Source organism: Sphaeramia orbicularis, chromosome 8, assembly GCF_902148855.1.
Source record: "Sphaeramia orbicularis chromosome 8, fSphaOr1.1, whole genome shotgun sequence".
NCBI lineage: Eukaryota > Metazoa > Chordata > Actinopteri > Kurtiformes > Apogonidae > Sphaeramia > Sphaeramia orbicularis.
In genome coordinates, this window is record NC_043964.1 from 23,883,916 (window position 1) to 23,902,040 (window position 18,125).

The window sequence follows — 18,125 nt, forward strand, 5'->3', positions numbered from 1 at the left end:
GAAACCAAGGCATGAAGGCTAGGGGAGGCAGGGGGAACCTGGTAATAAAACACAAGGTCCTCTGAGGACAGGATTTGTGAATTTTTTTTTTCTGTATCTTCAGCATCATGGATCAAGTGTAAAATTAGGCTTTCAGTCATCTATGACTCTTGATTCTTACTAGAACAAATTATAAATAAAAGCTGAAACAAGTACACATTTTTCACTTTAGCACAGGGAATACATAAGTAAAAAGAGAGTAGTCTTTAGTTTTCTTTTCAAATCTCCAAAAAAACAGTTCACATTTTTTATTTTCCTGACCAGAAACAGGAGAAAGAACCTTTATAAAGGATCTTCTTTCTGGCCTTCGCAAAGTGGAAAATAAAAGCTTTATAAATATAGTATCTGTCGTTTCTGACAACGAAAAGGTGGAAAAAAATTGAGCTCCCTGAAAGCTGTGGCATACTTCACACACTGTTTCTCCTCTTCTCCTCCTCCTCTTCTCTGTTTTTTACTGAGGCTTGAATAAGCGAGCAATCAGTCACTAAACAAATCCAGATTCTTGACTCCTCGCTTTAACAGGCGCCTGCACTTTTTGTGGATACACTTGCATTCTTGGCTCTGTAGCAACCCTGCAGTATTTTGACTTTGACATGGTGTTGCATTACACTGTTTTGTGGTCCAATTGCATTTTAATGGATTAGCATAAGAGTTTTCCTCTGTTTGTCCCTGCAGGCGTCCCCGTACCCTCTAATCCTGTCCTTAGAGAATCACTGTTCTGTGGAGCAGCAGGCTGTCATGGCCAAACACCTCCGCACCATTCTGGGCAGCAAGCTGCTCACCAAGCCTCTGAGTGACCAGCTGCTGAAGGATCTGCCTTCTCCTGAGGTATATGGACACAGCTGGAAGCTTTTTCAAAGGCCTGTGGTTGTCCCGTTTCCTAATGAAGTAATTTGTTCCAATTCATTTCTTCGCAGGAGCTAAAGTGCCGTATTCTGGTAAAGGGAAAGAAACATATTCCTCACCTGGGCCAGCTAGGCAAGACTGGCAGCTCTGCCAGCTTCTCTTCAAGCTCAGATGACGAACTAGCTAGCAGCAACAAGAACACACCCAAGAGAGATCCTGCAAAGGTCAGTTTCAGGAAGGCCTGTCATTACGCCCTTGCAAACTGTCTGAGAAGCTGTTAATGTGAACGCTTTACATGATGAACCAATTTTGTGTTATGGATACATTTGCTCTTCTTAGGTCAGTTCAAAACTCAGCCCGGAGCTATCAGAGCTGGTGGTGTACTGCAGGAGCGTCCCCTTCCAAGGATTTGAAAATATGTCTGAAAAGCCACCGAATGAAATGTCCTCTTTCTCAGAAAGTGACGCCCTCAGGCTCATCAAAGACTCGGGTACAGCCGTGGAAATAATTGCATTTTTGACATTACACAGAGCGAGGTGCCTTCTTGCACATGATTTTACTGAAAATTAAATCAGCTGCTATTGTATCATGGCATGTGGTTTTATTTCTTTTTATTTGCAGGAAAGCTTTTTGCAAGACACAACAGCAAGCAGCTGAGCCGGATCTACCCCTCCGGCCAGCGCCTCCAATCATCCAACTATGATCCTCAGGAAATGTGGAATGGTGGCTGCCAGATGGGTTAGTGCTCCAGTCGAGAGACTGCGATGCTATTCTGATGCTAACAAATTAAGTCATTTCAGTTGAAAAACAGTATTCAGTCAGCAAGTGCACAAGACATTCTACACTCACCCTCCTGTGAACACACATTCATGCGATCGCTGCTACTCTGATGTCACTGGCTCGCACATATTCATTTACTGTAATTCACTCTTCACTCATGCTGAAATGTTGGCACATGTGTAATCAGCCCTGTTTGTATTACTGACTCCACTCTGTGCTGCGCAGTCGCTCTGAACTTCCAAACCCCTGGGGAGCAGATGGACCTGAACCAGGGTCGCTTCCTCCCTAATGGCCGCTGTGGATACGTTCTCAAACCCAGCTTCCTGTGCAGCTCCACAACCAACTTTAACCCAGAGAACACAGGAGGAGGACCGGGTCATGTGCCCACACAGCTGACGATACGAGTGAGTGCTACAGGGAAATAGAATACGAAAAGGGTCTGAATAATTTCTTTTTTTTGGGGGGGTGGCGTTTGGTGTCACATCAGTAATGGTTAAAGCAAATATTATTTAACTTATAAATTACAAATAAGGATCAGAAATTGGCCAGTAATACTAATCATAGTTCACAGTGATACATTAACCTAAATTTCCACCACAACTATAAATAAAATAAGAAATAAAGAAAATCACATGTAGCATAAACTGATTTCCAGCTGTTCTTTCTTTCTTATGAACTGATTTCAATTCCGCTAAGGGTTAAATGTAGTGGTTGTTCCAGTTCCATCACTTGGCCTTATACATTATTGTTTTTTTAGAACATTCTTTTAGGTAAAGTTAACAAGCCATCCAAAGAAAACATGTCAGGTGTCATAAAAATGTATGCTGTTTGAGTATGTTATTGTCATTTTCTCTCCATTTCCTCTCCAAATTGAATGTGCAAACAGACTTGATTATGCTTTGCTTTTCAGATCATATCCGCACAGCAGCTGCCAAAAATCAACACAGAGAAGGCAAGCTCCATTGTGGATCCACAAGTATGGGTAGAAATTCATGGAGTTGCTATTGATAATGCAAGAGACAAAACCCATCGCATTGACAACAATGGTAATTTTCACATGTTTTATTTGATATAAAGCACTGGTCTTTTCCAATGAGCTGCACCCATGGTTTCACCAGAGCACTAATACTCTCGTTTTACAAGCATACTGGGCTGTGATTAATTATTTACAGTGATTACATCTAGTACTGTGATGTAATTGCCTTATTCTGTGATGATACAAAGGTGATAGAATTTATCTTTTGTTACCTAATTCTATGCAGCATGGATCACTGACATATTTTTGTAGGAGCCTTTCCTGTCTAAGGCCATGCCTTGTTTGTTTGAAAGACTCAGTAGAAGATGTATTTACAGCTCTTGTGTGCCCTCTACAGGCTTCAACCCACGCTGGGATTGCACTTTGAGCTTCCAGCTGCAGGTGCCTGAGCTGGCTCTTGTACGGTTTGTAGTGGAGGACCATGATCACACTGCCAAAAATGACTTTGTGGGACAGTTCACTTTGCCTTTTACAAGCCTACGGACAGGTACTCATGAAGATCTGCCACCTCATATGTGATAAAAACAGTCACTCTGATATGTTGTCTGTAATGTGGGCTGTTTTTTCTCTTTCTTCAGGTTATCGTCATGTTCACTTACTGAAAGCAGATGGTTCCAGTCTTTCCCCTGCCACACTCTTCATTCATGTCAAAGTAGCCCGCAAAGGAGTTCCCATCAAAACTGTTTCTGAGCGTATGGCCATTGCCAAAGGCAAAGCATGACATGCATCTAAACTGAGTGGCAAGCTGTTTCTTGACAACAAAAGGCTATGGAAAAGGAACTCTGAATGCAAGTAGAGAGGCTGCTGCTGTCAGCCAGTTTCCCAGTCCAGACCTCAAGTGGTCCAATTTACACAGCCTCTTCCAAATGCAGGAAGAAAGATGTTGCTTATCAAAGATGAAGTATGTTAGCTCTCAGCAAATGAATTGCCTCAGGTTGGAAAATGAATCCATGATGCACTGCAGGAGTATCTGGTCTTGCCAGTGCTGGTAGTTCTGGAAACTGGGGCACTAAAGCACGTGTAGTTCAGGAATGGCAGTGACTCAGAGGGCCTCTCTGAATTATCTTAATTGATAGTATTAACTCTCATATTTAAAGGTTATCTCTATATCTGTTGAGCAGACGGTGAAAGTGTGTCATTTCATCCTTTTTTATTTTTGATCTAAGAGGAATGTTAACAGTTTTTTACTGACGTTTTTGGTTGTACCTTGATAATGATGCAATTAGTTGAACAACTAATAACTGACTGAACTTGTTACACTAATGCTATAAGTAGGAAATAATATTGACTGTAAAGTGTTTTAAGTGATACTGTTCAACAAGGCCATAGTTTGGCAGAAAATGTGGTAAAATGATTACCACAGTTTGTATTGTCCACAAACATTGAACAAATGAGTGTTTATTCAGTCAGTCTTACTTGATACCCTGCTCTAGCTTTGGCACTTTTTACATATGAAACAGAAGGCAGTATATTTCCACAACTTGAATGAACTTGAAATATGAAGAGCATTATTTTGTCAGATGGTTTACTTACCCGCTTTAACAATACAATGATGTATTTACTTAAGCAGTTGTATATGTGATAATACTATCAGTGTTTTCGGCTAACAAGAATATTTATTTATGTTGCCAATCTTTGTACAACATATAACCTACAATTATCCTTAAAAGTATTGTTAAACAGTAATTATTGTAGGCTGCTGTGCTTCTTTTAATACCCTTATAAGGCAGTTCATATATAATGAAATACCACAATAATGAAGGGTTTTACTATAATTACTATGTATTTAATCAGAAAAGTACAAGTTATGTGAAGTTCTTGTAACATAGAAGACTTTGCACTGTTAAAAGCCTTTAACCTATGTTGTGTGAATGACAACTGGTGCAAGCAAACTAATGTTTTCATAAAAGCCATAACATCATGTGTGTGAGCCCTTTTTTATTGTCTGTAAAACTCAGCAGATACATGTACATGGTCAGTTATACATTTTTAATAATTTGTCTTATGCAGAAAAAAACATACCAGGCCCATTTTATTAATTATTAAAACATATGGACCGATCTTAAAATGAATACTGATATCATATTTGTTAATAAGTAATGAATATTATAATATAAATCCTTTCTAGTTGTATTTCTTGTGTGTAATATAGTGTATAAAGCTACGTGGCTGGAGCTGTTACTATTCAACCAAACTTTTCTTTCAAAAGGTGATTTGTTACAGGGTCCAACCAGCCCATTTTTACCATAACAAAATGTATAATTATCCTTATTAATATCTGTTTATACCCAAAGTCTACTGCACTAGCAAACTGGTCATCACTGTCTAAGTATAACCAATTTTCAAAAAGTGACTTATAGTAGTTATGTCCTTTTCATTTATAGAAACATTAAAATTGCCTAATAATGGTGGAGAAGCTCAAATGTTATACTTGATTAAAAATTGCAACACTGCAATAAAAAAGCATTGGTGTTACAAGTAAAAGTCCTTCACTGAGTAAAGTAAAAGTGCTAACTACTATGGTGACAAGTCCTATATACATTGCACCAGTTTAATATTTATTAATGTAACAAAGCCTAAAAGTTTTGCCTCTATAAAGCTAAATATAAACAAAAAACAACAATTGCTGATGAATTCATCTTTAATGTGATAATAGAACTCATTAAAATTACTAAATAACAACTGTGAAGCCTAATTCCTAAGAGTATATGATCATTTATTTTATTTTTTTGTTTCATAATTTAATTCTGAATCTACAAAACAAGGTTTTCCTTGTATGAAGGCAGTGGAATAAAACAGCATGCTGAAGTAGAAGCATAAAGTAGTAGAAAATGGAAATACTCAAGTAAAGTACATGTAGGCACACCTGAAAACTGTTCTTAGGCAAAGTACTGGAGTAAATGTATTTTGTTACTTTCCATGTACGTAGAGGTAGGAGTATTTAAATCTTAGTACAAATATGACAGTAAAGGACTATTCCATTCCAAGCAATAGCCCTGAATTCAATGTTATTTTAGTAAAGGTAAGTATTATCAGAAAAAATTACTTTCAAATTGTGCAGAATGGCTTATTTTAAAATGAATAAATCTTATTGTGTTTTTATGTAAGACTGGATCATTTGTGTAGGAATCATATAGGATTTCAAGGTTATATTGCATTATTGTGGGTAAGTTTTAGAAAATTTGTGTACTTCTGATTTGATTGTAATATAATATCATATCAAATCATTTAAGCAAAGCATTTGTTTCAGTGTAGGAGTAAAAAGTATGAGCTGTGGAGAAGTATCAAGTAACAAAAAAGTATGAACGTAACACAAAACATGCAAACCCAGCCCTCGTGTTTCTTGTGACTCCACGGTTAAATGCAGGTCACATGGCTCTAATCTAGGGGTGTCAAACATATGGTCCATGGGCCAAAACTGGCCTGCCAAAGAGTCCAATGCAGCCCATGGGATGAATTTGTGAAAGTCAAAAATTATATTGAAGATTTTAACAATCAAGGATGTCAAATCATTTTAGTTCAGGTGCTGTATACAGACCAATTTGATGTTAATTGTGCTGGACCAGGATAATACTATCATAATAGCTGATCAATCATGACAATTTCTGTTTGTTTTAGTGTTAAAAAGTAAAATTAAATGAAAATGTTTACATTTATGAATTTTCCTTTCACAAAAAGGTGAATAACCTCAATAAATATGAACAACATGAAACGTCCAAGAAAAGTAGGTGTAATTTTAACATTTTGCCTGTTACTAAATGTTTTGTGCCTTCATCATCATCATCATTTATAAAGCACTTTTCACTTGAAAAAAAAACAAAACTCAAAGTGCAACAGAGAAATAAAAGGAAAAAAAACCTAAAACACAGGAATTAAATAACTGAGCTTAGAATAAAACCTTCCAGCCAATCTTAGAATAAAACAGTAAGTGTTAAAGTGGTTATAGATACACTCTGATTTGTAAGTTGTTATGCATGTGTGTAAATGATAAGATGATAATATTGCTAAAATGAACAACAACTTCTTAAGGAATTTCAGGTCGTTTCTGGTTGTTCGTATTATTGGGATTTTTAATGATACTTTGGAGATATAAACATTTTCCTAATGTAATTTCACTTTTTTCCCACTGTTATTTTACTGGTCCGACCCACTTGAGATCATATTGGGCTGAAGTTTCTCAAGTTGAAATACATAAATCAGCACATATTCAGACTGGGAGGGAGCAGGAAGAGATTAAGCAACCAAACCTAAGCATATTACGTGCAGGAGTTTATTGTAACTCCATGGAAATGGTCACATCTGTGTGCAGAAAACAGCATTAGACGCATTTCCATCAGCGCCCTGAGCCAATAGCGTCGAGGCAGGTTTAAAGGCGTCGAGGGCACGCGGTGGTTCCTCACTTCCTGGTTGAAGATGGCGGATGAGAATGAGACAGCACCGATGCCGGAGCAAGAAGATGTAGACGACCACGGACACTGCAGCGACTGTGAAAATGAAGAGCACCACTTTGACGATGGGTTAGTAAATAATGATTTAGCACCGCAACGGTAGAAAGTGCGTCACGCTTATGTACCCGTAAGCAAAGCGATTTCAAAGTAAACCCTCGGCGAAGCAGCAGAATCGGCAGCCTTTGGTGGAGGTTGTCCCGCCCCATTGCTCTTATTCTATTGGCTAGAAGACGTGTATGTCAGCAAGTTCTGTGTTGTGATTGGCTTGGGTTGCGCTCTGTTCCTTAAGTGGGCTGGCTTTACGGTAGCTTTCCTTCAGTTTTGCGTTTGATAGCAAGGCGTAAGAGGACTAAAGTAGGCTTGATAGCTAGCCTACCATAAAATACCACATAGTATTAAACTTCAGAGTTCACAGATACCGCTTAGTGTACTTCATAAACTGGCAATTTTATGAATAATTTGCACGTTGCTGCTAATAGCCTGATGCAACGCGTGGTAACCCCAGCTGACATTTAGCTAGAGTTAGCATGCAAGCTAATTTAGCTGTCAAACCCCTATTGTCTGTCATTGGACGTCTGTGCAGAAATGAGTTAAATTAAAAGTGAAACAAATAAAGCCGCGTGTTGTTTGGTGTTCGGCATGATAAGAGCATGTGTATGTGTTGGTTTTGTTAACCTGTGACAGATACTGGGCTCGTAATCCGGTTCCTAATCACATATGTGTAGTCGGTATAATAAAAGATCTTAAAGCAGGTTTGCATTGTGCAAACACCCACTCAGCAAAGGATCTGATGAAATCCTTTCATTGGAATTCAATTCTGTTAATTTTTACCTATTGCTAAGTCTGTGACACATGGGGAAAAAGACAAAGGCGTGTCCTTTTCTGTTTAAAGGAGCGACCTGATGTAATGCAGGATTTGGAAACGGTAATGAATCATGGACGATTTCTTAAAAGAAGTGAGTCTAGTTGTGACCTTTTTTGTGATCGGTAAGCAGTGTGGTCACAAAGATGATTTGCCCTCCAAGATTACATAGTTTGAAGGAAAGTGTAGCATCAGTAATGACTTAGTTGAATGGAAATGTTTTGCATTACTAATTTTTCCATGTAAACATGCCACATTTTTGCTGCCTGCAGCCTCTCACATGCAAAGGTACTTCATATTTGATGGTAAACTTGGTATCTTTAGATTTTGGACTAGTCATTGAGTGACAGAAAGAAAGAGATGGTAGTTTACACGTTAAGATAATTGGCTGTGAGATTTTGAAATTTACAGTAAGCGCATCCTCAAGAGGCCTGAAAGGGCCAGAATTTTATTAGGAACAGAAAGTCAGTGGCAGGGGACATAATCTTGTGTAATGTCTAAGTATATTTAAGTTTTCTTTACGTCCTTCAGATTTATTTTGGATTTACTAATCACCAGCTCAGGAGCCATTCTCTAATGGGAAACAAGTGACCCTTTTTTATTAACTGAAATTAAGTGATAGCACTTTGCTTGTGCTGTTTTTAAGCAGTGCCTCCATGTCACACACACAGGAAAACAAAGAACAGTTCTGGCTGTTAAGTGGACTAGTGTGTCATAGTGGAAGCCTGTGGAACAAACCATTGAATGCTTTGTTGTCTATTGTCCAGTCCCTCACTGACCTCTTGTACATACATATGTACACATACATAGATGCCACACACTCTTCTCTAGAGGTCATGTGATTCACCATCTGTGCTGGTGTTACAAATACAGGCCAGTACTTGGCCTCTCTCCCCTCTTGGACACTAATGAGATTATCCTCTGTAAGTATGCAACTCTCCTTAGGCCAGAAGATGGGATAGTTGGGTGGGGGAGTGTGGCTCCTCAGATTTGAATGGAGCATAAAACACAGTTGTGATCCACTGTATTTTGGATTTAAAGATACCTATAAATTGTGATTTATGTTGTTCTGGATCCCTTTGAATCTCTTAACTGTTGCAGATGATAGAGAGGGTTGCAGCTCACATGTTACTACTATTTTACGCTTAATCTGTTCAACCAATTTCTTGGGACTTTGTTTGCCATTTTTTTAACTGGCAGAGTGGTGTAGTTGTTTCTGCAGTTTGGTGCCAAATTTTGAAATGGTCAAAAGACAAAATGTACTTTTTTTCCCCCTAGTCATGCAACTGTTTTCATACATTACATCGAGCCAAGCCAAGTGTCACATAAAATAAAGAATGTACTTTCAATAATATTACCAACATTTTTGTTAGTTTTCACGTTGAACTTGAAGGATGATGTTATATACTCCTTTTTTAACACTAAGGAGTTTCAACTTTTTATTAATAAAGAAACTGGTAGACTCATGAATGGTTTGTCAGCAAACTGCACAAAGGCATTAATGTATTTCAAGGCAGCTGGGCAGTGTGGTTTATCATGACAATACAATATTTACTTTTTTTCCTGAAAATATGTCCCTGCTCTGCACAGTCCATTAACTGTTTTAAATATAATGCTATTACAGTCAATGCTGATAAATTGTGTATATTTGTAAGTAAGTGTATGATGAGTTTTGTGTATTTTAGAAACTATTGACAACCTGTGTTTGTGACTTTCTCCAGTGACCGTGGTCTGGGTGACGACACTGGCGCCAAGAAGAAGAAAAAGAAGCAGAAAAAGAAGAAGAAATCTGGTGCCACTGAAGCAGCTCAGGACCCCCTTGCCAAGGCATGAATTAATTAATTTCTTAATTACAACATCAATTTAAGGCTCAGCTCAAAATAGCATAGTTCAAGTGTCAGTCACACAGGTTTCGAGTTAGAATTGCTACAGTTTTATCCTTTTATAGTGAGTTCAAAGACATGAAACACAATGCAAGCACAAAGCATTTTCTGGAACATCCCACAGACCTTATTGTGAACATTTTCACCCAGTACAGTTTTCTACTATGTGAGTCAGTGTGTTGAAGTGCTGTTGGATGACTTGCATGCTAATGATGAAGGAGAGGGTAAACACACAGTTGTGTAACACTGCAAGAAGATTTGTTCAGATGTCTGATTGGAACTGTCTTAACTGACCCAATCCATTGTTATTTATTTTTCAACCGTCTTCCCAAATAGGTGAATTCATTGCCAGCTGATAAGCTACAGGAGATCCAAAAGGCCATTGAACTTTTCTCTGTAGGCCAGGGCCCAGCCAAAACCATGGAGGAGGCCACTCGGAGGAGTTACCAGTTCTGGGACACACAGCCTGTCCCCAAGCTTGGTATGATATTTGAGTAGGCTTGCAGTTTTTTTCTGCAACTCAAACTGAGAAGTGAATGTAATGTTTCCCAGGCTTTTGTGCTTTATATTCAAACATTTTCTCTTTTCCTTCAGGGGAGACGGTGACTTCACATGGCTCCATTGAGCCTGACAAAGACAACATACGTGAGGAGCCCTACAGCCTCCCGCAGGGCTTCACCTGGGACACCCTCGACCTGGGAAACCCTTCAGTGGTACAAAGTGTTTTCAAACTAAAAATGATTATTTTGTCATTCTGACAATATCTTGACAGCACAGTGGTTTTTCAGCTGCTTCTTCTGCTCAAAATATCATAACCATGTCTATGTTTTGGTATTTTTCTATTATCCTCTATTTGTGTTGACAGATATCTCCAGTTCTGATTTCATATAAAATTTTGAAATTCTCCGTCACAACTCTTGCTTAAAAAATCCCCAATTTTGCATTTTGTGACGAGGGATAGCTGCATGTGTGAAGCTTTGGAAATTTCAAGGTACTGTTATTGTTTAGAAATCATTAATCAATACCTTTGTGTTGTCTTTTTCTTTCAACACAGCTTAAAGAGCTTTACACTCTCCTAAATGAGAACTATGTGGAAGATGACGACAACATGTTTCGATTTGACTACTCCCCGGAGTTCCTGCTATGGTAGTGTTTGTAATTTTGAATATTTTTTAATCCGCCCAGTCTATATTACAGGGGGTTACCTAAGCCAGCATGTCTGTCTGTCCATCCATCTGTTCTGCTGTTTGTCGTCTTGGGCTGAAGCAGAACTAGAAAAGGGGCTGGCCAAGAAAAGGTTATAATCTAGATCCAAAAATAAATTTCAAATCACCTTTTGAAGACTTGTATGTTTTGAAAGTACATTACTTTTAGTGTCCAGCACAAGTTTTACTTTTTTGAAAAATGTTTTAAAAATACCTAGATGGCATTATATTCAGCATAAATTTATGTTTGCATTCTTTCTGTCAGTGCAATTCAAACCATAACTTTGATCCTCTTCTGTTGGACCCATATTATACTTATGATAAGTTGTAAGTTAAAATTTAAAAACCTTTTGCTACTTTTTTTTTTTTTTTTTTTACAGTGGTTACAAATATCTAATGAACTGAGATAAAAATGTTAAAATGTATTGAATTAATTTATTAAGGTATTTGACTTTGTAGATATTATATATGCAATGTATATACTAATAAATATGCTGAATAAACAATTGAAACTTATAATTATTCTCCCTTGTCCACCCATTACCATTATTGCTGTGTCCATCCGTTACCAAAACACTTAGCAAAACTCTTGCTATTTTATGCCCTTATATATTGAAAAAATGCAAGCAGTTTTGCAAAATAGACACCCTAGAGGACCAACAGTAAAGATTTTACAGTTTTATGAAAATTGGAACTGCACTTTAAGGCAGGTTTTATAAAGTGGTCAAAAACAGATGTTAATCCATCCCTTACTGAGGGGTTTTTGCTATTTTTAAGCCAGAAAATTAGGTTAAAGCATTTTTTTTCAATTGCACATCTAAAAATGCTCATTATTCTCTGCAAAATGAGGTATCATTCATCTTTCTACCATAAATAGTTGTGAAAGGGCAAACAAAAATGTTCTGGCTTATAAACTAAAGAAACTGCTCAATTCCTCTGCTGTTAATGGGCAAATTCAAAGAAAATAAGCTAATATCACAAACAAGTACTGCTTACGTTGGTGTTGTGGGGGCTGGTGGGATGCAGCATCCTCTGATGGCTATTGTTCAATGTTGAACCTGATAAATATCTTCATTAGCATGAAATTTATACTATAGTTAGACACATACTGTTTAGTTCATCTCTTAAATTTGTGCTGGGATTAATTTAAGAGTTCAGCGATGGCATTACATTGAATGAAATGTCTTTTTCTCTCTCAGGGCCTTGCGGCCTCCTGGCTGGTTACCCCAGTGGCATTGTGGGGTGAGAGTTAACTCCAACCAGAAGCTGGTCGGCTTCATTAGTGCCATTCCTGCCACCATCCGCATCTATGACATGTAAGTGATGTATGACTAATAAAAATTTCAATATTTATTGATGTTTACTAAATGAACCACATGCTGCATGAGATGACCGGATGTCTCATTACCTTTAGTCTGAAAATGGAAAAGGCCCTGATGTGAAATAATGGCAAAAGCTGTTGTTGTTTTTCAGAGAAAAGAAAATGGTCGAGATCAATTTCCTGTGCGTCCACAAGAAGCTTCGCTCCAAGCGAGTTGCTCCAGTTCTGATCAGAGAGATCACCAGACGGGTCAACCTGCAGGGTATCTTTCAGGCTGTGTACACTGCAGGAGTGGTACTGCCTAAACCCGTGGGTACATGCAGGTGGGTCGAACTGAAATGGCTCCTTAACACATTTTTTATTTTTTACTGTATCCATTCAGGGCATCTAACAAATTATTCTTACTCTAGTATTCTACTTAACTACCAATTTGAGGTAGTACTTTAGCATGTCCATTTAATGCAACCCCATGCTTCTACCCAGTTGTCTCAGGGGAAAATATTTTGCTTCTTACTTCACTATATTTGTCTGACAGCCTTAATAACCTTAGAAGATGTCTACATATACAATGTTTCATCCCTCTCCAGTGAAAAACACATATATCTGAACATGCTTACTTTGTGTTTGTAATAAACTGAAGATTTTAGTCTCTTGATGGGTTGAGTTTAAAACCCTTCTGTTAACCGACCTGGTTTTCTGAGCTCACAAAAAATTGTTAGAGCTATGTGGTTCTCACAGGGCAAAACATGGCATGATCTTAAAAATATGGATTTCTGTAGATCTTGCTGGAGTAGAGTTCTGAATGCTAAATGTTGTAGTGAAATTCTTTCAGAGTCTGATGGTGGTACTTTAAAGATCTTGGAATAAAGAACCATAGTACTATATCATAATCCCCACTTGCTATGTGTGTAACACACCTTTATTTGTGCAGGTACTGGCATCGTTCTTTGAACCCACGTAAACTAATCGAGGTGAAATTCTCCCACCTGAGCAGGAACATGACTATGCAGCGCACCATGAAGTTGTACCGTCTGCCTGAGGTTTGTGACATCACACAAATCTTTATTATTTTTTGCCACTCTCTTTTCCACCAGAGATTTTCTTTATTCTCATGAATCTGTCTCCTATCTTCTAGGCTCCAAAGACTTCTGGTCTGCGGCCAATGACCAAGAAGGATGTGCCGGTGGTACATCGTCTCCTCCTTGAATACCTGAGCCAGTTTAACCTGGTGCCCGTCATGAACCAGGAAGAGGTGGCACATTGGCTGCTACCACGGGAGAATATTATCGACACATACCTGGTGGAGGTAAATGAAAAAACATCATCCAAAAACACTTTGACATATGTGAGTGTGTTGCCAAAAGAATTAAAAATGTTGTGGTCTCTTGACAGAATGATGGCAAAGTGACTGATTTCCTGAGTTTCTACACACTGCCCTCCACCATTATGAACCACCCTGTGCATCGTAGTCTCAAGGCGGCGTACTCCTTCTATAACGTGCACACCACCACCCCCCTGCTTGACCTGATGTCTGATGCCCTCATCTTGGCCAAATCGGTGGGTGGTTTTCCTAATCTGTCCACACATTTGTTGCTTATGAGGTACATACCCTCAAAGCTAATTATCCTCTTCTTATCTTTATTCTTTTCTCCTCATCCAGAAAGGGTTTGATGTCTTCAATGCACTGGATCTAATGGAAAATAAGACTTTCTTGGAGAAGCTTAAGTTTGGCATCGGAGATGGCAATCTACAGTATTATCTGTACAATTGGAAGTGTCCCAGCATGGGGTCAGAAAAGGTGCGTCTTCAGGAAGTTATACAATGAAAATCTTAGATCTAGAAACATGAGATCAGGCGGCTGTTTTCTTATTGTTATCATATCACCGCCTTCCTACCAGGGATCCAATCTCATAATTGTTGCTGAATAATCTTGGGGATGTAAATTAGCTGGAATTAACTTCGATGCATAAGAATAATAGCTATTGAGTCAATATATTGTAATAATAGTTAGTGGTATTACATGTCTTGTTTTGTTTTTTTCAAATTAAACTAATTTACTCTAAAACCAAATTCTAACTTTGGTTTTAAAATTATTTTTATATGCAGTACAAGGTCTCATTCTACTGTATATTTGCCTGATTATTAGGAATACCTTCTGTGACAATTTCACTTCTTAAATGTAAGCTCTATTGATAGTACCAGATATCTAAGCTTTTATTTGTTATATACAAACTCTTTAGTGATGTGAACTTGAAATGGTATTTTTATTCAGTCATTAAAAAAAATTAAATGTATACATAAAATGATAATAAATAGGAATTATTTAGTTCTTTTCAAGGTACTCAAAGATGCCATATAATATTTAAATAATGCAGTCATCTATATAGAAACAATAATCCATCCATCCTGCCCAGGTAGGTTTTACCTTAGTAATATCTATTTTTCTTGGGGTCCATACAGAAATAAGCAAGACATCCAGTCATTATTGACAACAAAAGACAATAAATGAAAAGTACAATTGCGATATTTAGTTCATGCACTGATTAATATCACAAAAACAAATTAAACAAGACATTCAGACATTTAATTATTGACCATTAATAAATAAACTAACATAAGAGTTGACTACAATTTTATGCACATTTTAGTATCACATCAAAACAAGCCTAACAACAACAACTTCATTCAAATAAGTAACTAATACTGGGGATAGTCATAGTAGTTTCCTGTGTTTATTCACTAAAATGACATTTCCATCACAATCATTTGTAGACTAACCTGATTTCTTTCTGAATAACAGCTGTTCTTAATTTCTTTTTGAAGCTGCTATTGGTGTTAATGTTGGTTAAATAATATGGCAGAATGTTCTGGGATGGCACAGCTCTGTACAATACTTTTTTCCTTTTTGGTAAAGGTAACGTGAAACTCCCCATTAAGGCTCAAATGTCTCAAGTGGGATGACGTATTGCTGGAACATGGCTATAAATAAGTAGTAGACTCTCCTGCTATATTTGCCAGGCTGACATTGTAAATAAAGTGGTCTTAAAGTCTTGCCGGGTAAAATAAAGGTTAAAATCCCCCAAAACACGTACATCCTTGTGGAAATGTAGCTGTTCACAGAGATTGTGCAGATTAATCTGACAAGAAAGGTGTTAAAAAGTACTGACAGTGACACCTGTTGATGGCATAAATTTGATTTATGTGCCAATAAAAGTCCCTGTTCGTTAATGTACCTCAGAAACGCATGTTGTAGTCACTGTCAAAACTGTAAAGGTTATGGTCTGGGATATTGTCAGGATTTTAGGGCTTTTTTAAAAACAAATTTATGCCAAAAAATATATTATGACAGTTGGTTTTATCTGTACTTTAGTCTTTATTTAGGCTCTGTCAGAATTATTCATTATATCCCCAAAATGCAGTTTCGGGTATATAATGATTTTACCGCGACCGGTTGGATTTCTTCTCCCTTGATAACCAACATAGAGGACCCCTAGTGGAAGAACCCTATCGATTTCAGCTTCTCTATGAGTATTATAAGTCATCCAAATGGGGGTGCTTTAGTTGAAAAACACTTTTTTTTTTTTTCCATAAATCAAGCGGTAATAGGCCCATTGAGAAAAAAAATTTGGTTCATATTGGTTGTCTTACAAATTGTCCATTTTCTGGCTACCATCCAGAGTTCATATGGTGTTATTTTCATTTACTAGGTGGAGTTTTGTGGGGGAAAAATTGGTTCTCTGACCATTATTTTGCCACAATCAGGTCGATGTTGCTCAGTCTAACAATTGTCGTGGATAGATTTATATAGAGCAAGGGATTGGGGGGGATTTTGGCACCTGACACCATAAGTCTTGTTGTCACATACTTTCACCATTTATTAAGGATATGAAGTATGCAAGGATTCTTTACAGTTTTATCTCTGGGTTAAACGGCAGCAATTTATAACATTTAAGCTTTGCACCAAAGTTTTCCAAACTTCTGTGTTTATCTATGATGCTGTATACCTTAAATGCTCTAATAACAATACTGTGATAACGAGACTTCTACACCTGTCTAACTGTTTTTTAACACTGTATTTGTCTTCTTCAGGTTGGGTTGGTTCTGCAGTGACATCCCTTTTCGCCATAAAGTGTCACCGACGGGCCAGGAGACGGCACCATCACACTGACCACCTGACAGATGGACTGATGACTTCCTGCTTCAGGAAAGGAAACCCCGCCGCCCATTTTTTTACTTTTTGACCTTTTGAACTTTGACCTGCACTACCGCTGCCAGGCAGGGAGGCAGGGAGAGTCTTCCTGCTCTTCCTACTCCCTCAATCACATGGACCTTAAGCCATTGTAGTTACCATCCCAAACAACTGTATTACATCTGAAAGCTGTCTTGATTGTACCAAACACACATACACACACAACAGTTTGCACAGATTGACTGTAAACCAAAACACTCACTGTCGACAAACCTACAAAATACATGTAAATAATATCAAACATAACTGCGGAATATGTCCTAACACATTCAGACTAGAACCTACTGTTTTATTTTATTCCTAAATGTTGGAAGTGCTTTTTGAAAATAAATCTGTTATCTTCAGTTTTAGACAAAAAACACTCAAAATAAAAAAAATATTTTAACAAGGACAAGGCTCAAAAAAGATGAGGTAATAAATACCAAAAGTGGACACCAGATAAGGGCTTCTGTCACCAGTTTTCATGTCATGCTTGAACCTGTGTGTTTTATTTTTCTCATCAATGCCCTCTGTTCTAAATGTCATTATGGAATTGTTGCAGCTTTGCTCACAGAAGCTGTACATGCTGGAGCTGGCACTCGTCTTCTGGAGGTGTTTGTCCATCTGTATTAACTTTCATGACCCCTTTCTCCAGCTTACTGCACTAACAGAAGAAGCCCTGTTCAGAAGAAAATGAAATATACTGACTGTTATTCATGAATCAGCGCAGTGGACTGCCGCTTCGAGAAACTGACGGCATTCTGACGGGGTTTACATTTTATCAGCAGGGATCAGATTTATAACGATGCCTCTTGATTTGACAGGACCTAGCTACAACTTCCACACCTAGCACACTCACAGACCTTGATTTTCCCCTAATAAAATTGCAAAGTTTAGAGTAAAATTTGGAACCTTAAGTGCTTTTAGGCACTTTTTCCACACTTTTATTACCTAGTCATTCTGCAAACTTTGCTTAATGGAGGTTTAATATAATCATGAAATTAATAAATTACAATACAAAACCTGAAAAAAGCTCCATGAGATGTTTTTCTTTGTTTGTTTCCATTGTGTCTCTTAATTAAATGGTAGGGTTATTAGGCATGCATTTAACTTAATTTGGAAAAACTGTCCCATTTGTCATCAGTTAAGTCTGTGAGGGTTCAGGGTGGATGCTGTAATTGGGTTTAAAATGGCGGAGAGGACTTGCAGGACATTGTACAAGGCGGTCAGTGATGACTGGGGAGATGCCCCATTTAAAGTGTTTCTTATGTAAAATGCCGGTTCTATTTGCAAACAGTTGTAAAAAGACTAATGGGTCTCATGGTGTTACGATGCAGGAGAAGAATGTGAAGATGCAGGTGATTTTTTTCTTTCTTTTTTTTTTTTCTTTTTTTCTTTTTTTTTTTTTTTTTGAGCAAAAAATAAAATCTAGAAGTTGCTGTGATGTCTGTGTGTATTTTTTTTTATACCAAAAGGT

General features: G+C 37.7%; 2 protein-coding genes across 3 annotated transcripts in view; both read left to right on the forward strand.

Moving 5' to 3' along the window:
- plcd3a (phospholipase C, delta 3a) overlaps positions 1 to 4,365 on the forward strand; it is a 34,156-nt gene extending 29,791 nt beyond the window's left edge. For both annotated transcript variants that reach the window (XM_030142078.1, XM_030142079.1), the window contains exons 8-15: positions 715 to 867; positions 957 to 1,109; positions 1,225 to 1,375; positions 1,507 to 1,623; positions 1,891 to 2,069; positions 2,576 to 2,711; positions 3,039 to 3,188; positions 3,280 to 4,365. In XM_030142078.1, the coding sequence (XP_029997938.1) occupies positions 715 to 867; positions 957 to 1,109; positions 1,225 to 1,375; positions 1,507 to 1,623; positions 1,891 to 2,069; positions 2,576 to 2,711; positions 3,039 to 3,188; positions 3,280 to 3,422 (1,182 nt within the window). In that variant the 3' untranslated portion in view covers positions 3,423 to 4,365. The remainder of the gene's footprint in view (positions 1 to 714; positions 868 to 956; positions 1,110 to 1,224; positions 1,376 to 1,506; positions 1,624 to 1,890; positions 2,070 to 2,575; positions 2,712 to 3,038; positions 3,189 to 3,279) is intronic.
- A 2,719-nt stretch (positions 4,366 to 7,084) lies between these two features.
- Positions 7,085 to 17,680, forward strand: nmt1a (N-myristoyltransferase 1a). The gene is made up of 12 exons (XM_030141442.1): positions 7,085 to 7,218; positions 9,733 to 9,838; positions 10,231 to 10,375; positions 10,489 to 10,607; positions 10,949 to 11,040; positions 12,299 to 12,415; positions 12,573 to 12,743; positions 13,352 to 13,460; positions 13,556 to 13,726; positions 13,813 to 13,977; positions 14,081 to 14,218; positions 16,510 to 17,680. The coding sequence occupies exons 1-12, from the start codon at positions 7,115 to 7,117 to the stop codon at positions 16,528 to 16,530; spliced, it is 1,458 nt and encodes a 485-aa protein (XP_029997302.1). The 5' UTR covers positions 7,085 to 7,114; the 3' UTR covers positions 16,531 to 17,680.
- The last annotated feature ends 445 nt before the right edge of the window (positions 17,681 to 18,125 follow it).